The sequence below is a fragment of the Mobula birostris genome, chromosome 9 (assembly GCF_030028105.1).
Source record: "Mobula birostris isolate sMobBir1 chromosome 9, sMobBir1.hap1, whole genome shotgun sequence".
Classification (NCBI taxonomy): domain Eukaryota; kingdom Metazoa; phylum Chordata; class Chondrichthyes; order Myliobatiformes; family Myliobatidae; genus Mobula; species Mobula birostris.
The window spans coordinates 147,028,853-147,048,384 of record NC_092378.1 but is presented as its reverse complement, the minus strand read 5'-3'; the positions used below and the strand labels follow the sequence as shown (position 1 = coordinate 147,048,384).

The 19,532-nt window shown below is 43.6% G+C and overlaps 1 protein-coding gene across 1 annotated transcript in view; it reads right to left on the bottom strand.

The window, feature by feature from the left end:
* Positions 1-16,686, bottom strand: part of tekt4 (tektin 4) — a 29,404-nt gene extending 12,718 nt beyond the window's left edge. The window contains exons 1-3 of the mRNA XM_072269072.1: positions 15,971-16,686; positions 7,680-7,750; positions 6,304-6,447 (exon numbers count right to left, since the gene is read on the bottom strand). Coding sequence (XP_072125173.1) covers positions 6,304-6,447; positions 7,680-7,750; positions 15,971-16,504 — 749 coding nt within the window. The 5' untranslated portion in view covers positions 16,505-16,686. The remainder of the gene's footprint in view (positions 1-6,303; positions 6,448-7,679; positions 7,751-15,970) is intronic.
* Positions 16,687-19,532: the final 2,846 nt, after the last annotated feature.

The following is a 19,532-nucleotide window of genomic DNA, read 5'->3' as shown; positions in this document are numbered from 1 at the left end:
GCACCATGTCTTCAGCCATGTGTTGATCTGCGCTATCTTACTATTTCTAAACTTGCCTGCACATGGCACTGGTATGGAGGTCCTGTCCTTTAACTTGGTGCTTAACTCCCTAAAATCACCTTTCTGAACCTCCTCACTCTTCCTACCCACGTCATTGGTCCCTACATGGACCACGACATCTAGCTGCTCACCCTCCCTCTTGAGAATACTGAGAACTCAATCTGAGATATCGCGAACCTTGGCACCAGGGAGGCAACAGACCATCCGGGATTCTTGATCTCTTCCACAGAACCTCTTATCTGTCCCCCTAACTATCGAATCCCCTATCACTACTGCTCTCCTCTTTTGGTTTATTGGTTTATTATTATTATTTCTTTTTCTTTTTGCATTTGCCTTCAGAGGATGTTTCTGAATATGAAGAACACTATAGGACAGTTTGGCTCAGTTACTCAAGAGTCCCAGGAATAAATGAAGATAATATTGATGGCCCTCTCAAGTCGACTTCCATGGATGGTTTGAAATTAGATGTCGTCCAAATGATGAAACTAACAAGAGCAAATTGGAGTGAAGTTGACATTGGGCTAGATCTTGTTGGCATAAAAAAACAACTTCACCACAAGGTCAACAACAACCTCAACAGCAAGCTCAACACTTTACCTCACAACGGAAGGAAAACATTGATTGAACTGCACAACTTCAGGCTGCAATTGCAGATGCAATGGAGATGGCGTCAATGTTGCAAAAATGACTAGGCTTGGCCCGGCAGATTTTATCTACAGTGGTAGTGCAAAAATCGGACAGCTTGACTATGCAAGAACAATAACATGCCAAGAAGTTGTAAATTGTCATAAAGTAGGGCCTTTATTGAACCCAGATCAGGATCTGTGCACTGTCTCAACCACTGAGGGGGGAATTCGAATGGCTGGTTGGGCTGTTGTCACAGAAAATTGAGTGGTAGCCTCAAGAAGCATGGCTCATTGTACCTCTGCACAGCAGGCAGAACTGAAAGCCTTGATTGAAGCCTGTAAGCAAGCAGAAGGAAGATCAGCTAATATCTGCACAGATTCTTGATATACTTTCGGAGCTGATCATGACTTTGGAAATTTATGGAGGAAAAGAGCATTTCTAACAGCTGTGGGAACTCCAATCAAGATTGATCAACTAGTAAAAGAACCTATGGAAGTCAAGCAACTACCATCAGAAGTTGCAGTATTAAAATTGAAAGGTAATCCAAAATGAACACAATTGAAAGCCGTTGAATTGATTTTGCAGATGAAACCGCAAAAAGGACAGCGAGAGAAGAAATAAAGAAAATTAAAGAAATGGAAGAAAACCCGATAACAGAAACAAAGTTAAACACCATGTCACAGACAAACATGCGAGATATTCAAGAAATCCGAGATCAGTTTTTTTTTTGGCGTGTGCCTGCGTGCGTGCGAGTCTGCGCGTGTGCATCCGTGATGATGTCTTTTTCATGGCTTTTTACAAGGCGCGGAACGAGAGAGAGAGAGAGAGACTGTGTGGCGCGCCACTCCTCACACGGACATTTTCGCAGTATTTTCCCTTTATTTTACGAGGTCGAGTTGCGATCTTGACACTCAACCCGGCAGGGATGGAAAGCGTACTCGGGGGCGGACCCGACTGGTTTCGAACCCGGGACCGATGTCATTGCGCCACTAGCCGGCCCCCAACATCAGCTTTCAAATGAAGCAAGGAAGTACTGGACGGAAAGTGCTGGGCTATTAAACAATAACGGAGTACAGCAATATGGCGCTAGTCACAGACTGGTGGGGCCAGCTGAGCTGCTTCCCTACCTGGCACAGCAGATACAATCCTTAGGACACATTATTAAGTGCAAATTTGCTCAACATATTCTCCCAGTGGTGGTGGAATCTAAAGTGCGGGATACAAGCTCATCAAGCAGTTGAGAGATGTATGACACAAACTCATCCCAGCATCCCAGCCATCCCAGCAAGAAAAGCTACTGCCTCACTCACAGCAAAAACTCTGGTTAAGGACTATATTGCTGGATGTGGAGTGCCATGACACATTGACTCTGACCAGGGAGCACATTTCACTGGAAATGTTTGTCAAGAATTATGCTGACTGATTTTCATTGCCCACCACCCAGAGTCATCAGGACAAACTGAAAGAATAAATTACATTATCAAACAACGGCTTACTAAGTATCACAAGGAAGATGTATCATGGCCTACAGCTCTTTGGTTTTATGCAGCATCAGGGCAGCTCCAAACAGAACAACAAGAGTCCACTTGAAGTAGTGACGGGGCAAACTATGTCACTTCCAGGAACTCTCGATCTCAGAGGCTGGCATACTTCTTATGTCAGATAGTTTAGTACAGTGAATCTGTGGAATTCATTGCCATGGACGCTGCAGAGGCCAATTTACTGGGTATATTTAAAGCAGAGATTGATTGGTTCTTGGTATTAGTCAGAGTGTCAAAAGTTATGGGGAGAAGGAAGGAGAATGGTGTTGAGAGGGAAAATAAATCAGACATGATGCAATGGTGGAGCAGTTTCATTGGGCTAAATGGCCTAATTCTATTCTTATATCTTATGGTCCCAAGAGGGCAATAGGGAAATAGAAGTCGTCAGGAGGCATTCAAGGTTCTTGGTGGGGGGGGCACGGTAAGCAGCACCCTAACTTGAGGCACGAAACATGACCGACCATTAGTAGAGCAGGCACGTCCAAAAAACTTATTTGAGGCTGGAAGACAGGAAGAACAATGGCTGTGCAGGTAGTGAGCACTTGTCGTCACAAAGCATCTGAAACTCGGCAATCTCATCCGACCTTACCGACCAAACAGACCTTATTGGGGATGCACAAACTAGCAACCAGGGTGCCCAACAGTTCCCCTTGATTTGCGGCACGGAACGAGTTCATACTATTTAACAGTTGATAAGTCAAGTACACCCTCTCAACTTTCTCTATGGATCTACAGAAAATAGGTCGCACAATGATACAGCGCTGGCCAGAACCAAATGGTGATATAGAGCAAATCAGTGAACCTGCTGACCCTGAGGGTTCCTCTTAAGGTGTTCAAAGTGACCTTGGCTTCATGTGGGTGGTTAAAAACCATCTTTAGGGTTTATGAGACCTTACGTGATTAGTCAATCATGCTAACTGGAATAGTATAAAGATAGCTTTCTGAACACTGGCTCTATCCTGACCAACATTCAGATTCCAGTCTGAATCCTTGCCAACATAATTTTTGCTGCTGTGATCATCTTCATCTTTGCCTCACTGTCCCTTTATGTGCCACTACCATTGTTCTATCTGTGTCAACTCATTGCCGTCATCAACATCTGATAGGTATTCCCAGTTTGTGTTAATTTTTTAATTTTAATTTACCCCCGTTAATAATGGATAAATATGTATGGCACTATCTCTTGAGTCTTCAGGTGGTGAAGCCTTGAATTCTTATCCTGCTAAGAAACAGAAACTACAGTAAGTGCCTCAGGAAAATGTTACATACCTGCAGTGTGATTTTATTCTTTTCCTGTCAGATCAGCGACGCCCCATGTGTCTTATTTGTAATACTGTAGTGTACTATCTAATCAAGCCGTGAAACCTTCAAGATTGTGGTAGCACTTCTGTAAAAGACAGCCTGAAAAGGCTACTTATGATATCACTCGTTTCCAAAAGATGTAAGAAGCACTTGAAAAGTGTTGCGCACTCAGGTTATTTGCCAAGAAAGCTAAAAATGGCCTTGATATTGGTCTGATTGCTTCTTATAACATTTTCAAAATGATAGCAAATTGTGGAAAATCTTCTACAATTGGTGAAAGATTAATAATGCCTGCAGTATCAAAGTGCTCACCACTGGTCTCAAACTAGATACCAGTATTTTGAAATCAGTTCCTCTGAATAATAACTGTGTAGCTTGTCGTATTGACAAAATGAGTGAAGACATTGAGTATCAACTATGTTCAGAGCTACAAAAAGCAGAACTTGGGATACAAATAGATGAGTCAACTGTGCAAAACAATGAGCATTGCTAATAGCATATGTACAGTTTATCAAAAATGGAAAAGTTTATTATGAAAAGTTTATTTTGTAAAAATTTAAAAACAAATATGAACAGATAATCAATCTATGACAAGCTCAAAATGTATATTGAGAATAAACTATTCCAATTAGAAACATGATTTCTTGTGCAGCAGATGGAGCACCATATATGACAGGTTGCCATGCTGGTTTAGTGGGTTTTATGAAAAAAGAGATTCCAAGTCTGTTTGCAATCCATTGTCAAGATCTCGCAGCCGAAAACCTCAGCCAGTGACTTTTTTCAAGCTTGACTCTTGTAATATCTGCTATCAACAAAATTAAAGCTCCTCCATTAAATAGCAGAATATTTTGACAGTTACGCCAGGATAACAGTGAGAAGTTTGGACACTTGCTTCTTCACACCGAAGTGCATTGGCTGCCAAAAGGCTGCTGTTTAAAATGTTCCTTTGATCTTTTTGACACTGTGGTTGAATTTTTGGTCAAAGTCAACAAGAGCTTGGGAATCAAGATTGAACCTCTACGTTGAGATGAGGCATACCTAGCCGATCTGTATGACAAAATGAACATTCTAAATATGAAACTGCAGGGTGGGAATTTCAATTTAATCCGGGAAAAAAGTGCAGTGTTCACTTTTAACAGAAAATTGGAAATGCATAAGCAAAACATTGGGAGAAGAATGTTCTCACAGTTTCCCTGCATGGAAAGTATGACACTCTCTTTCACAAATGGTGATTTGCAAGAGTACTGCTTACACCTGAAGTCACTGAAGAAGAACTTTCAGGACTGATTCAATGATTTGAACGATCTGGAAATTCTGGACTGGGTAGTTGACCCATTTCTTTGTAAGAAGAAATTCTCAAAATTCAGAATGATGAAGAATCAAAAAATGCTTTTCAAAAATGTTGGCTTGTGTGGTATGTGGCTACACTGTCTTTCAAAATTTCCTGGTCTTTGGAGAAGAGCCAAATTGCTGTTCACTGCATTTCCATCCTCCTATCTCGTTGAAAGAGGCTTCAGTGCAGTAAACCACATACTCACAAGAAACAGACACTGCTTGGACATTGTTGTGCCTGGGGCTTTTGCTGTCACAACTTGAAGTAGATAGTTCAACTTTTGCTAAAAACTATCAAACTCAAGGATCACATTGATATCAAAGCTGCTGTATAGCACGTAGGTACGGTGTAAACTGGGTTTAAAGACAAATAAAAATTTAAGGCAGAATCATTGTTCTCATGTTTGCATATGGTAGATGTGTTTTCACACTATGGGGGTGCCGGAAAGTATATTGTGCCTAAGAAGGGCGTTAGCAAGTATGAAGGTGCTTGAGAAGGATGTTGTCAAGGGCGAAAGTGCTTTAGAGGGGGGCGTTCTGCTAAAAAAGATTGGGAAACATTGGATTAGTTGATTGTGTAAAGCTAACACAAGCTGTTCAGTCTGCTGCTGGGAGTGGTCTGTTAAAAGGAGGACACACCTTGATTCCTGGCAAGTGGGTCCAGGTCAAGAAGTCACATAAGGAACTCTTGGGAGCTCGGTGGGAATATCCTTACCAAGTGCTATTAATTACAGATTCAGCAGTTAAGGTAGAGGCTAAAAGTAAGTGAATACAGGCTAGCCACTGCAAGTTTAGCAAAAGTGACTCTAGTTAAGACAAGTACTGCAGGAAGACTTCAAGCATGAATATAATTATTGGACATTATTTTCATAATCTGTACTTTCTGTGTTTGATTAAAAGTGAATACTCTGAATTTTCAGATGTGATTCTGCCAGGATCCCTTTTAGAATCAAAAGGGTGGACTGTTAGAAACCACCACTTTTTTAAATAATATTTTTTATAAGATTTGTACTTTTTAACAAACTCCAGTATTTTTCAAACTCACTGGCAAAAAGTGGTACAGCAGCTAAACTAACGGTTTATCACTTTTTTCATTTTCCATTGGCTGAGTATTAGCACATTACCCATGTGATATACGTAATTGTTTGAATTATGTAGCCTCTTAACTAATTTATCAGTATCTAAGGAATGTCTTATCTATAAAAGCGATGGATTTTTTAAAGGTTCCATCTTGGCTTTCTTGGCTTTTTTATTCCTTTGCATCCATACATCTCTTAGTATCGATTCTCAGCTCTTTGTTTCGTTTGTTTCATATTTCTCTGTTTGTTTGTACTGTAAAATAAGCTGAAATCTTGGAATTAAGACTCCTGGAAGAACCCTAAGGATCAGAAATTAAACAGACATCCAACAGCTTCTAAAGCTGAGCTTGAATTTGACTTACTTGTCCTCGAACTTGGAAGAGTTTGGATGCATCTGAATGTTGGTGCTCTGGTTATTGAGACCACCAGCCTTCACGTCAATTTTGTAGGTTTCATACTTGTCAGACCAGTCCATCTCCAGGAGTTCCTTGATATCTCTGTTCTTCCTGAAACACACCAAATGAAGACTATTTAAATTAAGAGTTATCTTTATTAAATACATGTGGCAAAAGATAATATGCAGCAACCTTCCCTGGTGACAACCCTTAGACTGCAAAGACAAACACACTTCTAATCACTGTCTAGTCACTAGGTTTCTGGTCACTAGTGCATGCTATGTATTGGCTGTGCCATTGTGCTGCCCTCGTTGTGACTTAATCAATACAACCAGGACACAATGGATCCACAACTTAATTGGAATTGATTTATTATTGTCATGTAGACCAAGATACAGTCAAAATATTCTCTTGCATATTGTTCATAAAGATCAAATCATCACACAGTGCAATGAGGTAGAGCAAGTTAACACGGGCGGTGCAGTAACATGGCAGTTAAGCACAATCATTTTACAGTGCTAGCGATCATTGATTGGGTGTGATTTCTGCCAATGCCTGTAACAAGTTTGTACATTCTTTCCGTGAGCACGTGGGTTTCCTCTCCGTGCTCTGGTTTCCTCCCACATTCCAGGGTTAGTAAATCGTGGGCATGCGATGTTGATACTGGAAGCATGACAACACATGTGGGCTACCCCCAGCATACTCTCAGACCGTGTTGGTATTTGAAGCAAACAGCACATTTCACTGTTTTGATATTTTGATGTACATGTGGCAAATAAAGCTAATCTTATTTTATCTGATCTTTTGAAAAAAGTGTAACAGTTTTAGAGAACATGCAGTACAGATAAATAAGAAAATGAAAAATCATGGCGTAAATTTCCCTTCCACTCCGCTCTTCTACTGTTTCCCACTCTGGCCTCTTACATCTTCTCACCTCCCCCTGGATCTCCTCCTCCTTCCCTTTCTCCTATTGTCCACTCTCATCTCCTATCAGATTTCTTACCCTCCAGGCCTTTATCTTTCCTACCCTCCTGGCTTCACATATCACGTTCGAGCTATTCTGTTCCCCCTTCCCCCACCTTTTCATTCTGGTGTATTCCCCCTTTCTTTCCAGCTCTAATGAAGGGTCTCAGCCAGAAACTTCAACTGTTTGTTCACTTCCGTGACCTGCTGAGTTCCTCCAGTATTTTGTGTGCGTCAATAGGGAAAATTTGCTTGTCTGGCACCACTAAAGCCTTGAGCATGTTGAATAATTGTAAGGTGAGTAAATATGTAAATAATTCAAATGATGGGAGAAAAATGAACAAGTGATAATTCAGTGAGACATCATCTCATTTGCTTACCTGATTTGGGTAATGACTTGATCCAAAGTTCGCTTCAAAACACCTCGTACATTCTGAGTCAGATCAGCCTCCTAAGATAAAAAAAATAAGCCATTTGGTAACTTAGTTCCATATTGATGGAGATTAATTGAGATATGGAGTCCTCCCCACCACTGAGCACATCTACAAAGAGCAATGCCATGAGAAAGCAGCATCCATCAACAAAACCCTTCACCATCCACGCCATACTCTCTTCTCACTGCTTCCATTAGGAAGGAGGTACAGGAGCTTTAGATCCCACGCCAGCAGGTTCAGGAACAATTATTACCCTTCAACCATTAGGCTCCTGAATTAGTGTGGCTAACTTCACTCATCTTAACACGGAACTGATTGTACAACCTATGGACTCACTCTCAAGGACTCTACAACTCATATTCTCAGTATTATTTATTTACTATTTATTTTTATTATTATTGTTTTTTTTGTATTTACAGTTTGACTTCTTTTCACAGTGATTGTTTTGGTGTGTAGTTTTTCGTTGATTCTATTATGTTTCTTTGTTTGACTGTAAATGAATCTCTGGGTAGTTCAAGAGCCTTAGATCGCATATCAGCAGCTTCAGGGACAGCTATTGCCTGTAAAAATCAGGCTCCTGAACCAGAGTGAATAACTTCACTCACTTCAACTCTGAACTGATTCCACAACCTATGGACTCACTTTCAAGGACTCAACAACTCATGTTCTTGGTATTATTTTTTACTATTATTATTATCATTTTGTATTTACAGACTTTGCCTTTTTTTTCCACATTAGAAACATAGAAAATAGGTGCAGGAGTAGGCCATTCAGTATGATCATGGCTGATCATCCAACTCAGAACCCTGTACCAGCCTTCCCTCCATACCCCCGATCCCTTTAGTCACAAGGGCCATATCTAACTCCCTCTTAAATATAGCCAATGAACTGGCCTCAACTGTTTCCTGTGGCAGAGAATTCCACAGATTCACCACTCTCTGTGTGAAGAAGTTTATCCTAATCTTGGTCCTAAAAGGCTTCCCCTTTATCCTTAAACTGTGACCCCTCATTCTGGACTTCCCCAACATCGGGAATAATCTTACTGCATCTAGCCATTGGTTGTTTGTGTGTAGTATTTCATTGATGCTGTTGTATTTCTTTGCTTTACTGTGAACACCCTCAGGAAAATGAATTTCAGTGGAGTATTAGATAACATATACGTACTTTGATAATGAATTAACCTTGAACTTTGGACTTTTTGAACTTTTTGAGTATACTGGTCATTACCAGGCCACACACACAAGGAACCAGTCAGAGTGCAGTGTTCTCGAGGGTCCGGCTTCCTGCCTGTCTCATTCATCTACGGTGTATTTTCTGTTTGCTGTGCAGTGGACACATTGGGCCAAGATCCTGATGAAGGCTCTCAACCTGAAATGTCGACTGTTTATTCTTCTCCCTAGATGCTTCCTGATCTTTTGAGTTCTTCCACTGTCTTGTGTGTGTAGCTCAAGATTTCCAGCATCTGCCGAATCACTTAGGCATAGCAGTGTGCGCAAGACCCTCCGTCTGACTGGGAAGGAGTGGGAAAGAAATCAGAATAAGAAAGTAGGGGAGAAGGAGAAGGATAACAATCTGGTAGGTGATAGGTGAAGCCGGGGAGGGGGAAGTGTAATTTATTTTTCAGGTGCTGTTTGTCAGCATTAAAATATGCCCTCTTGACAAACATAATGCTGGTTGAATGGAACTCATGGTACTAGTGATAAATGTACAACGCAGCACATATGACATTGATGCGCACTGTGACATACAGGGAACGAAGAAAACAGGAGCAGCATTTCAAGCTTACCATCAGCTGAAAATAATTGCTGTGAAAACCCAGCAAAAGGCAGTGAGGCAGAATGTCAAGAACCAGATGTACCTGTCACTTCAGTTATCCCCTTTTACTCTTGAACTAAAAGGGGATAATTTGCCCCATCATTAAGATGCTCCCACAACCTATGCCGCTTTCAGTGACTCTTCATCTCATGTTATCAATATTTCTTTCTTTGCAAACCCAAGGAAATCTGCAGATGCTGGAATTTCAAGCAACTTTTATGAATATTTATTTCTTATTTATTTATCATTATTATTTCTTTCTTTTTGGGTTTGCATAGTTTGTTGCCTTTGAATGCTTAAGTTGGTGCGGTCTTTTGTTCATTCTATTATGGTTATTATTCTATTATGGATTTTAATAGAAAATAAATCTCAGGGCTTTATATCGTTATGTATATGTACTTTGATGTTAAATTTACTTCATCTTGCTTTGCTTTAAAACCTTTTCACTGGCCTAAAGTTTCCTTCAGTCCTATAATTCTCCGAAGTCCTATTCATTCCATCAGTTACAGCCATTTCCAGCACATCCTATTTATTAAATTGCACCGTCTCTGATGGCCATGTCTGCAGCTGTTTCGCACAATTCCACCCCTGAGCTTCAGGAGCCACTGCAGCACTACAGTAGAAATATCAGAGTCACTGATTTTTAAGTGTGTAAACTTGCAGGAGAGTCAAGATCCAGTACAAAGGTTGAAAGAGGTGAATTGAGAATTGGTGACAAATATGACAGCAGTTCCCCCACCCCCCCTGAAAGTAAGCATGCATGTACAGCAGGCAGTGAAGAAAGCTAATGGCATGTTGGCCTTCATAACAAGGGGAGTTGAGTATAGGAGCAAAGAGGTCTTTCTGCAGTTGTACAGGGCCCTGGTGAGACCACACCTGGAGTATTGTGTGCAGTTTTGGTCTCCAAATTTGAGGAAGGACATTCTAGCTATTGAGGGAGTACAGCATAGGTTCACGAGGTTAATTCCCGGGATGGCGGAACTGTCATATGTTGAAAGATTGGAGCAACTGGGGTTGTATACACTGGAATTTAGAAGGATGAGAGGGGATCTGATTGAAACATATAAGATTATTAAGGGATTGGACATGATAGAGGCAGGAAACATGTTCCCGATGTTGGGAGAGTCCAGAACCAGAGGCCACAGTTTAAGAATAAAGGGTAGACAATTTTGAACGGAGTTGAGGAAAAACTTTTTCACACAGAGAGTTGTGGTTCTGTGGAATGCTCTGCCTCAGAAGGCAGTGGAGGCCAATTCTCTGGATTCTTTCAAGAAAGAGTTAGATAGAGCTCTTAAGGATAGCGGAGTGAAGGGATATGGGGAGAAGGCAGGAAAAGGGTACTGATTGTGGATGATCAGCCATGATCACAGTGAATGGTGGTGCTGGCTCGAAGGGCTGAATGGCCTACTCCTGCACCTATTGTCTATTTTTGTGACATTTACCGGGAGCATTTTATACACAGCACCTGAGTTATTGTTAAGAATCTCTACCACCCATCCCACAATCTCTTTGACCCACTATTGTCAGGAAGGGGGCTGCAGGAGCATCAGGACTAGAATTGCCAAACTAGGTAAAAGATTCTTCCCCCAGGCTGCAAGATTACTGAATACCTGCCACCACTGAGGTCTGTTCAATAGAACAGCAAGCTGTTTACTGTTACTGTACTATTTACCTGTGCTGCACATTGCAAGCACTTTGATTGAATTTTACTAACTCGTTTGTGGAAATATTTTGATTTAGTTGCTGTGTGTGACATATGCTTCGTGGATGCACCATTGCCCGAGGAATGCAGTTTCATTTGGTTGGATATATGTCCAGTCAGATGACAATAAATGTGAACTTGAACTTGAATTCCAAGCAGCAAACAAAATGCTGGAGGAGACACCGAGAATACAGATGCTGGAACCTGAAGCAACGCACACAAAATGCTCGAGGAACTTCCGTGTGGCATCTGTGGAGGGAAGAGATGTTTGCTGTTTTGGGTTGAGATTCTTCATCAGGTCTTTGTTCCAGGTTGCAGCATTCATGGTCCCTTCTATCCCTATTTAATATTCCCACCCTCGTTTCTGCAATCCTGCAATCTTATAATTCTCCAAAACCCTGATTTCTTAATCAGTTCCTGCCATTTTCAGTACATTCCCATTTATTAAAATACACTGTCTTTAACTGTTTATTACAATTTCACCCCTATGTCTCTCTGCCTGCCTGCCCCTTTCTCCTCTTCTTTATGTGGGGCAGTATTACTTTCCACCACTGTTGTGCACAGTTTGCAAGGCCAGTATTAATTACCCATCCTTAGCTTGTTGAAGAGATGGTTGAAGAGACACCTTCTTGACCCACTGCTATTGGAGATGCTCCCGGTGTTACAGGAGCTCCAAGATTTGTACCTGCTTTGTTTTATAATTTGCCTGAGCAATCACTCAAGCCGACTATGATGTTCTCGTAAGGGATTGGTGGGTCCTCAGGTGGCTCTAGAGGCCGAATCGGGATCCACATATTCTCCTCAGTGTGGGCAAAAGCATTCTGAGCAGCTGCATCACTGCCTGGTTCGGAAATTGCACCATCTCGGATCGCAAGACCCTGCAGCGGATAGTGAGGTCAGCTGAGAAGATCAGCGAGGTCTCTCTTCCCGCCATTAGAGACATTTACACCACACGCTGCATCCGTAAAGCAAACAGCATTATGAAGGACCCCATGCACCCCTCATACAAACTCTTCTCCCTCCTGCCATCTGGCAAAAGGCACCGAAGCATTCGGGCTCTCACGACCAGACTATGTAACAGTTTCTTCCCCCAAGCCGTCAGACTCCTTAATTCCCAGAGCCTGGACTGACACCAACCTACTGCCCTCTACTGTGCCTATTGTCTTGTTTATTATTTATTGTAATACCTGCACTGTTTTGTGCACTTTATGCAGTCCTGGGTAGGTCTGTAGTCTAGTGTAGTTTTTGTGTTGTTTTACGTCGTTCAGTGTAGTTTTTGTATTGTTTCATGTAGCACCATGGTTCTGAAAAACGTTGTCTCGTTTTTACCGTGTACTGTACCCGCAGTTATGGTCGAAATGACAATAAAAAGTGACTTGACTTGACTTGACTTGAAGTGGTTCAGCCTTTTGGTTGTTCAGTCTCTCCTTTCACTACTGCTTGTTCTCAGCAGCATAGCAGAGGTCGCTCTCATGCAGCGCAGCTCCCTCTTGAACAGATTTCCTCCAGGTGTATCTACTGAGTGCAATGTCTTCCCAAAAAGTTCAAAGTTCAAAGTAAACTTATCATCAAAGTCCATATATGTCATCATATACAACCCTGAGATTCATTTTCTTTTGAGCATTCTCAATAAATCTATAGAATAATAATCATAATAGAATCAATGAAAGACCACCCAACTAGGACGTTCAACCAGAGTTTAGAAGAAAACAAACTGTGCAAACAGAAAAAGAAGAAATAATAATAATAATAAACAAATAAACAACAAATACTGAGAATGTGAGATGAAGTGTCCTTGAAAGAGAGTCCACTGGTTGTAGGAACATTTCAATGATGGGGCAAGTGAAGTTGATTGAAGTTATCCCTTTTGGTTCAAGAGCCTGATGGCTGAGGGGTAGTAACTATTCCTGAACCTGGTGAGTCCTGAGGCTTTCGTACCTTCTTCCTGATGGCAGCAGTGAGAAGAGAGCATGTCTTGGGTGGTGGGGCCTCTGATGATGGATGCTGCTTTTCTGTGACAGTGGTGGGGAGGACTTTACCTGCTATGGACTAGGCTGTATCCATTACTTCTTGTAAGATTTTCCTCTCAAGGGCTTTGGTGCTTCCACGCCAGGCTGTGATGCAACCAGTCAATATACTCTCGACCACACATCTATAGAAGTTAGTTTGATGTAATGCTGACTACCTTCAGGCTGATTTTGGTGTTATCTTTGAAGCTTTTCCTTTGCCTACAAACAGCTCACTTTAGGGTGGCTAGTAGAGCAGCTACCTTGCAGCTCCGGCATCCTGATTCAATCCTTACCTCCAACGCTGTCCATGTGGCATTGGCAGGTTCCCTCTGTGACTACATGGTTTTCTCCTGGGTGCTCCAGTTTCTTCCAAAGATCCTAAATATATGCAACACACAAACTGAAAGCTGGTCAGCCAGCATCTATGCAGAGGAATAAACAGTCAACGTCTCAGACCGACACACTTCACTAGGACTGTCCTGATGAAGGGTCTTGGTCCAAAATGTCAACTCTTTTCAATAGATGCTGCCTGACCTTCTGAGTTCCTCCAGCATTTTGTGTGCATTACCCTGGATTTCCAGCATTTATTTATTTACTTATTTATTGAGATGCCGTTCAGAACAGGCCCTTCCAACCCTTTGAGTCGTGCCACCCAGCAATCTCCCTATTTTTAACCCTACCTGATCATGGGACAATTTACAATGACCAATTATCCTACTAACAGTTATGTCTTTGGACTGTGGGAGGAAACCAAGGTGCCTGGAGGAAACCCCACCATCACAGGAACAACACAGAAACTGCTCACAAGGCAGCGGTGGGAATTGAACTCAGGCTGTCTGTACTGTAAGTCGTTGTGCTAACCATTATGCTACTGTGCTGCCCTTTCCGAGCATCCGCCAGCATCTTGTGTTCATAATGTAAATGGGAACTGAGATTGGAAATGGTTTATTATTGTCACATTGTACATACGGTTCATACACAACAGATCATTGCACAGTGCACTGAGGTAGAAAAAGGTAAGACAATAAGAATGCAGAATAAAGTATAACAGCTCCAGAGAAAATACAGATCAGAAAAAGGATCGTATCAGGGTAGATGATGAGGTCAAGAGTCCAACATATCAAGTCAAGTCAAGTTTATTTGCATATGCATATAAAGTATATAACTGTATAATGTATATAGAAATGGGACAATGTTTCTCCAAACCAGAGTGTAAAGCACAGTACTACACATAACACATGATAACTTATGAAGGTAAGGATAAACTCTACAGATGAATCACAAATAAATAACAAACTGAAGTGCATAAATTTAAAATTGTAAGATAGAGAACAGATTACCAGTAACACTTTGATTGCAATGCGGCAGGGAGTTCAGAAGCCTAATGGCCTGAGGAAAGAAACTGTTTCCCATATCTTATAGCAGTGGGATAGAAGCTGTCCCCGAGCCTAGATGTACGTGCTGTTAGGCTTTTGTATTTTCTGCCCGATGGGATGGTGGAGTCCGGGGTGGGTAGAGTCTTTGATTATGCTGGCTGCTTTACTGAAGTATAGACAGAGTACGGAGAGAGGAGGCTGGTTTCTACGAAATACTGAGCTGTGCCCACAACTCTCTGCAGTTTCTTACAGTCGCAGGCAGAGCCATGGCCATGCATTGAGATAGAGTGCTTTCTGTGGTGCATCAAATGAAGTTGGTGAGGGCTGACTGGGTGCTTGATGGTCAGGGTGAACACAAGGAATGAGGGGCATGCTGTATGACTGCTTCCCACTGCTGTGAGATTCCTTCGGACCTCTAGTGCCTTTGGGATGCTATATAAATTCCGTTGCATTTGTCACAGTGGTTTAAGTGCATTGCCCATGGGCAAGCAGGATGTCAATATGAGTTGGACATGCCCCAGTTCTGTAGGTGCGTCAACTGCATTGCCCCCAACATGCAAACATCACAATAGCTCAGGGTGCCAGGCTCCATGTTCTCACTCTGATTAGTCCCATTTTAATCATAACAAGATTAGTCTAATACAGAACTCCTTAATCCATATTTAACACTTCTCACCTGGCCCGTCACCTCTCTCTGGTGCCCCTCCTCCTTCCCTTTCTCCTGCGGGCCTACTGTCCTCTCCTGTCAGATTTCTTATTCAGTCCTTTACCTCTTTCACCTAATCCCTCCCAGCTCCTCCCTTCATCCCCCTCCCTCACCTATCACCTGCCAGTTTGCACTCCTTCCCCTCCACCCGCCTTCTCATTCGGGCTTCTGCCCCCTTCCTTTCCAGCCCGGATGAAGGGTCTCGCCCTGAAACGCCGACAGTTTATCCCCCTCCATAGATGCTGCTGCCTGGCCTGCTGAGTTCCTCCAGCATTTTGTGTGTGTTCTAGATTTCCAGTACTTGTAGAATGACTTGTGTTTATCAAAAGGGGAGGGTTTCCGCCTAAAAAGAAAAAGACACATTTCAAAAAAAAACCTGATTAAGATTGAAATGAGAGTAACCAGACTCTGAGCGCGAAGCCCGGCACCCAAAGACACCCCATAATTGTGCTCCGCCATTCCATCGTGGCAGATTTATTTTCCCTCTCAAGCGCACGCAGCATGTCCCGAAATCAGAAGGGGAATGGGTGATTCGGCGCCCGCGGGACCTCGTGCCGAGTCTGGCTGCGGGATGGGTGCTAACCCCGGGGATGGCTGGGACGGGCACAGTCCCCGCGGCGTGACCTCACCTTGAGGAGCTCGTCCTCCACGGCATCCTTGACCAGGTCGGGACCCTGCCTCCTTGCCCTGTTCTGCAGGTTGTCGGTGGAGATGAACATTGCCACCTCGGTGGCGTCGAGGGCGACCTCCAGGCGCCTCTGCTTCTCCAACAGCAGCTCAGTCTCGGCCAGGAGGTCCTCGATCTCCCTGGTGAGCTCCGATTTCCAGAAGAAGATATCTTGCAGCCTCTCGCCCAGCCTCTTGGTGGAATTCGCCTGGGTATCTTGGGTCAGCTTCTCCCTCTCCGCGATCAGAGACTTGGCCTCGTTGCGCACGTTCTCCGCCGTATCCCGGTCGGCGAAGGACTGGTAGTACTTGGAATAGTTGTTCTGCATCCATTCCTCGGGGATGTACTTGGCTGTGCGGAATCCGGCTGTGGCCAGACCCGACGACGAGTGCGGCCCCGTGTTCTTGACCATGCAATAAGGTTTGCAGGGCAGTTCCTCCTCGGGAATACACTGCGCAACCTGCGGATGGGTCACCAAAACTTCTGTGGCAGACATGGCTTCTTGGCCTTCTCTCTCTCTCTCTCTTTCTTGTATTTTTTTCCACCAAAAAGTACTATAAATTCATAAATATATTGGTGCGCACAAAGTTGGGTTCGAACCCTTGCTTCGCCGAGCCCGCAGTTTCTCCGGCAAGTTGCGCGGCTTCCCCAACGTGCTTGGGTTTGTTGTGGACATTGCTAGGTGACTCGAAGCCGTTACCATGGGGAGAACGCGTTACTACGAGGCGCATGGAGCTGGCGGATCTGTTCGCCTTTTGTAAATCCCTCCCCCTGACGTTTCAGCGCGGCCTGTCAAGTTATTGTAAAAATCGTCTATTCACCACCCCAGGGCGTCTCAGGTTGGCGGGCAAACAGAAACAAGGGGCCCTGAGGTCAGCTTATTTTGCAGAGGGTTTAAAAGGATGTTGGGAAAAGGGTAAACACGAGGAATTCTTTAGATGCTGGAAATTCAAGCAACACACATCATAGTTGCTGGTGAACGCAGCAGCCAGGCAGCATCTCTAGGAGTAGATGTCTATCCACGGCCTCATCATCATTACAGTAGAGGAGGCCGTGGATAGACATATCAGAATGGGAATGGGATGTGGAATTAAAATGTGTGGCCACTGGGAGATCCTGCTTTCTCTGGCGGACAGAGCGTAACATAACGCTCTGTAAAGATGAAGCCACACTCAGGTTGAAGGAACAACACCTTATATTCCGTCTGGGTAGCCTCCAACCTGATGGCATGAACATTGACTTCTCTAACTTCCGCTAATGCCCCACCTCCCCCCCCACCCCATCCGTTATTTATTTATATACACACATTCTTTCTCTCTCACTCTCCTTTTTCTCCCTCTGGCCCTCTGCCTATACCCCTTGCCCATCCTCTGGGTTTCCCCCCACCACCTTTTCTTACTCCCTAGGCCTCCTGTCCCATGATCCTCTCATATTCCCTTTGCCAATCACCTGTCCAGCTCTTGGCTCCATCCCACCCCCTCCTGTCTTCTCCTATCATTTCAGATCTCCCCCTCCCCTTCCCACTTTCAAATCTCTTACTAGCTCTTCTTTCAGTTAGTCCTGACGAAGGGTCTCGGTCCGAAACATCGACTGTACCTCTTCCTAGAGATGCTGCCTGGCCTGCTGCGTTCACCAGCAACTTTGATGTGTGTTGCTTGGGAAAAGGGTCAACTTGGATCTGGATAGACATTAATGAGAGATTAAATGGGGTCACAAGATTATTTGTACTATACCACCCTGGAAGGGGCCACATGAGTGGCAGCAGTTCTATTGATGATTAGGAATGTAATAGAACAGTACTGAAAGGATTGATTGTGAATGTAAAGGATGTATAATGTATTCTTGAAAATCAGAAACACAAGAGATTCTGCAGATGCTGGAAATCCAGAGCAACACACACAAAATGCTGGAGGAACTCAGCAGGTTGAGACCCTCTGAAGAAAGGTCTTGGCCCAAAACCTCAACTGTTTACTCATTTCCCGAATTGCTGAGTTCAAACAATTCAAAGTACATTTATTTTCAAAGTATGTATGCAATATACACCCCTGAGATTCATCTGACACACAGACAGCCATGAAACAAAGAAAACTATGGAACTCGTTCAAAAAAAACATCAAAACCCCCCAGCGCAAAAAAAAATTGTGGAAATGGTGACAAGAAAGAACGAGCGAAAGCACATAATATAAAGCACAAAATTGAAAGAGTCCAAATTCAGTTCAGCTTAGTGTTCGTTACGTATAGGCCACCCCAACCCAAAATAGCAAGAGAACAAGGAGTGACTTGAAAGATAAACACAAAATAATCTGCAGATGCTGGGGTCAAAGCAACACTCACAACACGCTGGAGGAACTCAGCAGGTCGGGCAGCATCCGTGGAAAAGATCGGTCGACATTTCGGGCCGGAACCCTTCGTCAGGACTGTAGAGGGAAGGGGCAGAGGGCCTATAAAGAAGGTGGGGAGAGGGTGGGAAGAAGAAGGCTGGTAGGTTCCAGGTGAAAAACCAGCAAGGGGAAAGATAAAGGGGTGGGGGAGGGGAAGCAGGGAGGTGAAGAAGGAATAGGGGAAAACACAATGGGTAGTAGAAGGAGGTGGAACCATGAGGGAGGTGATAGACAGCTGGGGGAAGGGGGCAGAGTGACATACGGATAGAGAAAGGCAGGGGGAGGGAATTACCGGAAGTTGGAGAATTCTATGTTCATACCAAGGGGCTGGAGACTACCTAGAAGGTATATGAGGTGTTGCTCCTCCAACCTGAGTTTAGCCTCATCATGGCAGTAGAGGAGGCCATGTATGGACATATCTGAATGGGAGTGGGAAGCAGAGTTGAAGTGGGTGGCACTGGGAGATCCTGTCTGTTTTGGCGGACAGAGCGGAGGTGGCTCCGTCCACCACAACAGTGACTTGAAACATGTCTTTATGTGCACTACAGTCCACAACCTGCAGGCCCAGAACTTCAGTCCTCTGATGGCATCGAGGGAGAGATGAGTCGAACGCAGGAGCAAGTGAGAGAGAGAGAGAGAGACTGTTACACGCAGACACCTTCCTCTGGTAGCAGCAAGCCAGAGGCTGGCAGACGGCACTGAACACTTGTTGGCCTTCTGCGTTCACCTCGAAGATTTCAGTCTTCCTCACTGTTCTAATCAGTGAGAAATTGAGGCAGTCATGGTCTCCAAGTTGCTTGGCCTTGAGGCCACTCACCGCCTGGAACCCTCTCAGAGAGAGCAAACCAGCAGATCACTCAATCCGCCTGAAAGCACACCACCACAATGTAGATCACCATTCCGTGAGCATTTTGTGTTATTCTTGTAAGTATTTTATTATGAATAAAGCTTATTTATTTTGATAAAAAGAGATACCATTCAGCCAATTGTGACGGTACCATGAAGTCATAAAGTATGACTCGGCCCAACTTCAGCCCAACTAGTCCACATGGACCAAGGTGTCCATGTAAGCCAGTCCCATTTGTCTGCATTTGGCCAAAATCCCTCTATATTTTTTCCCATCTTTGTATCTGTCCAAATGCC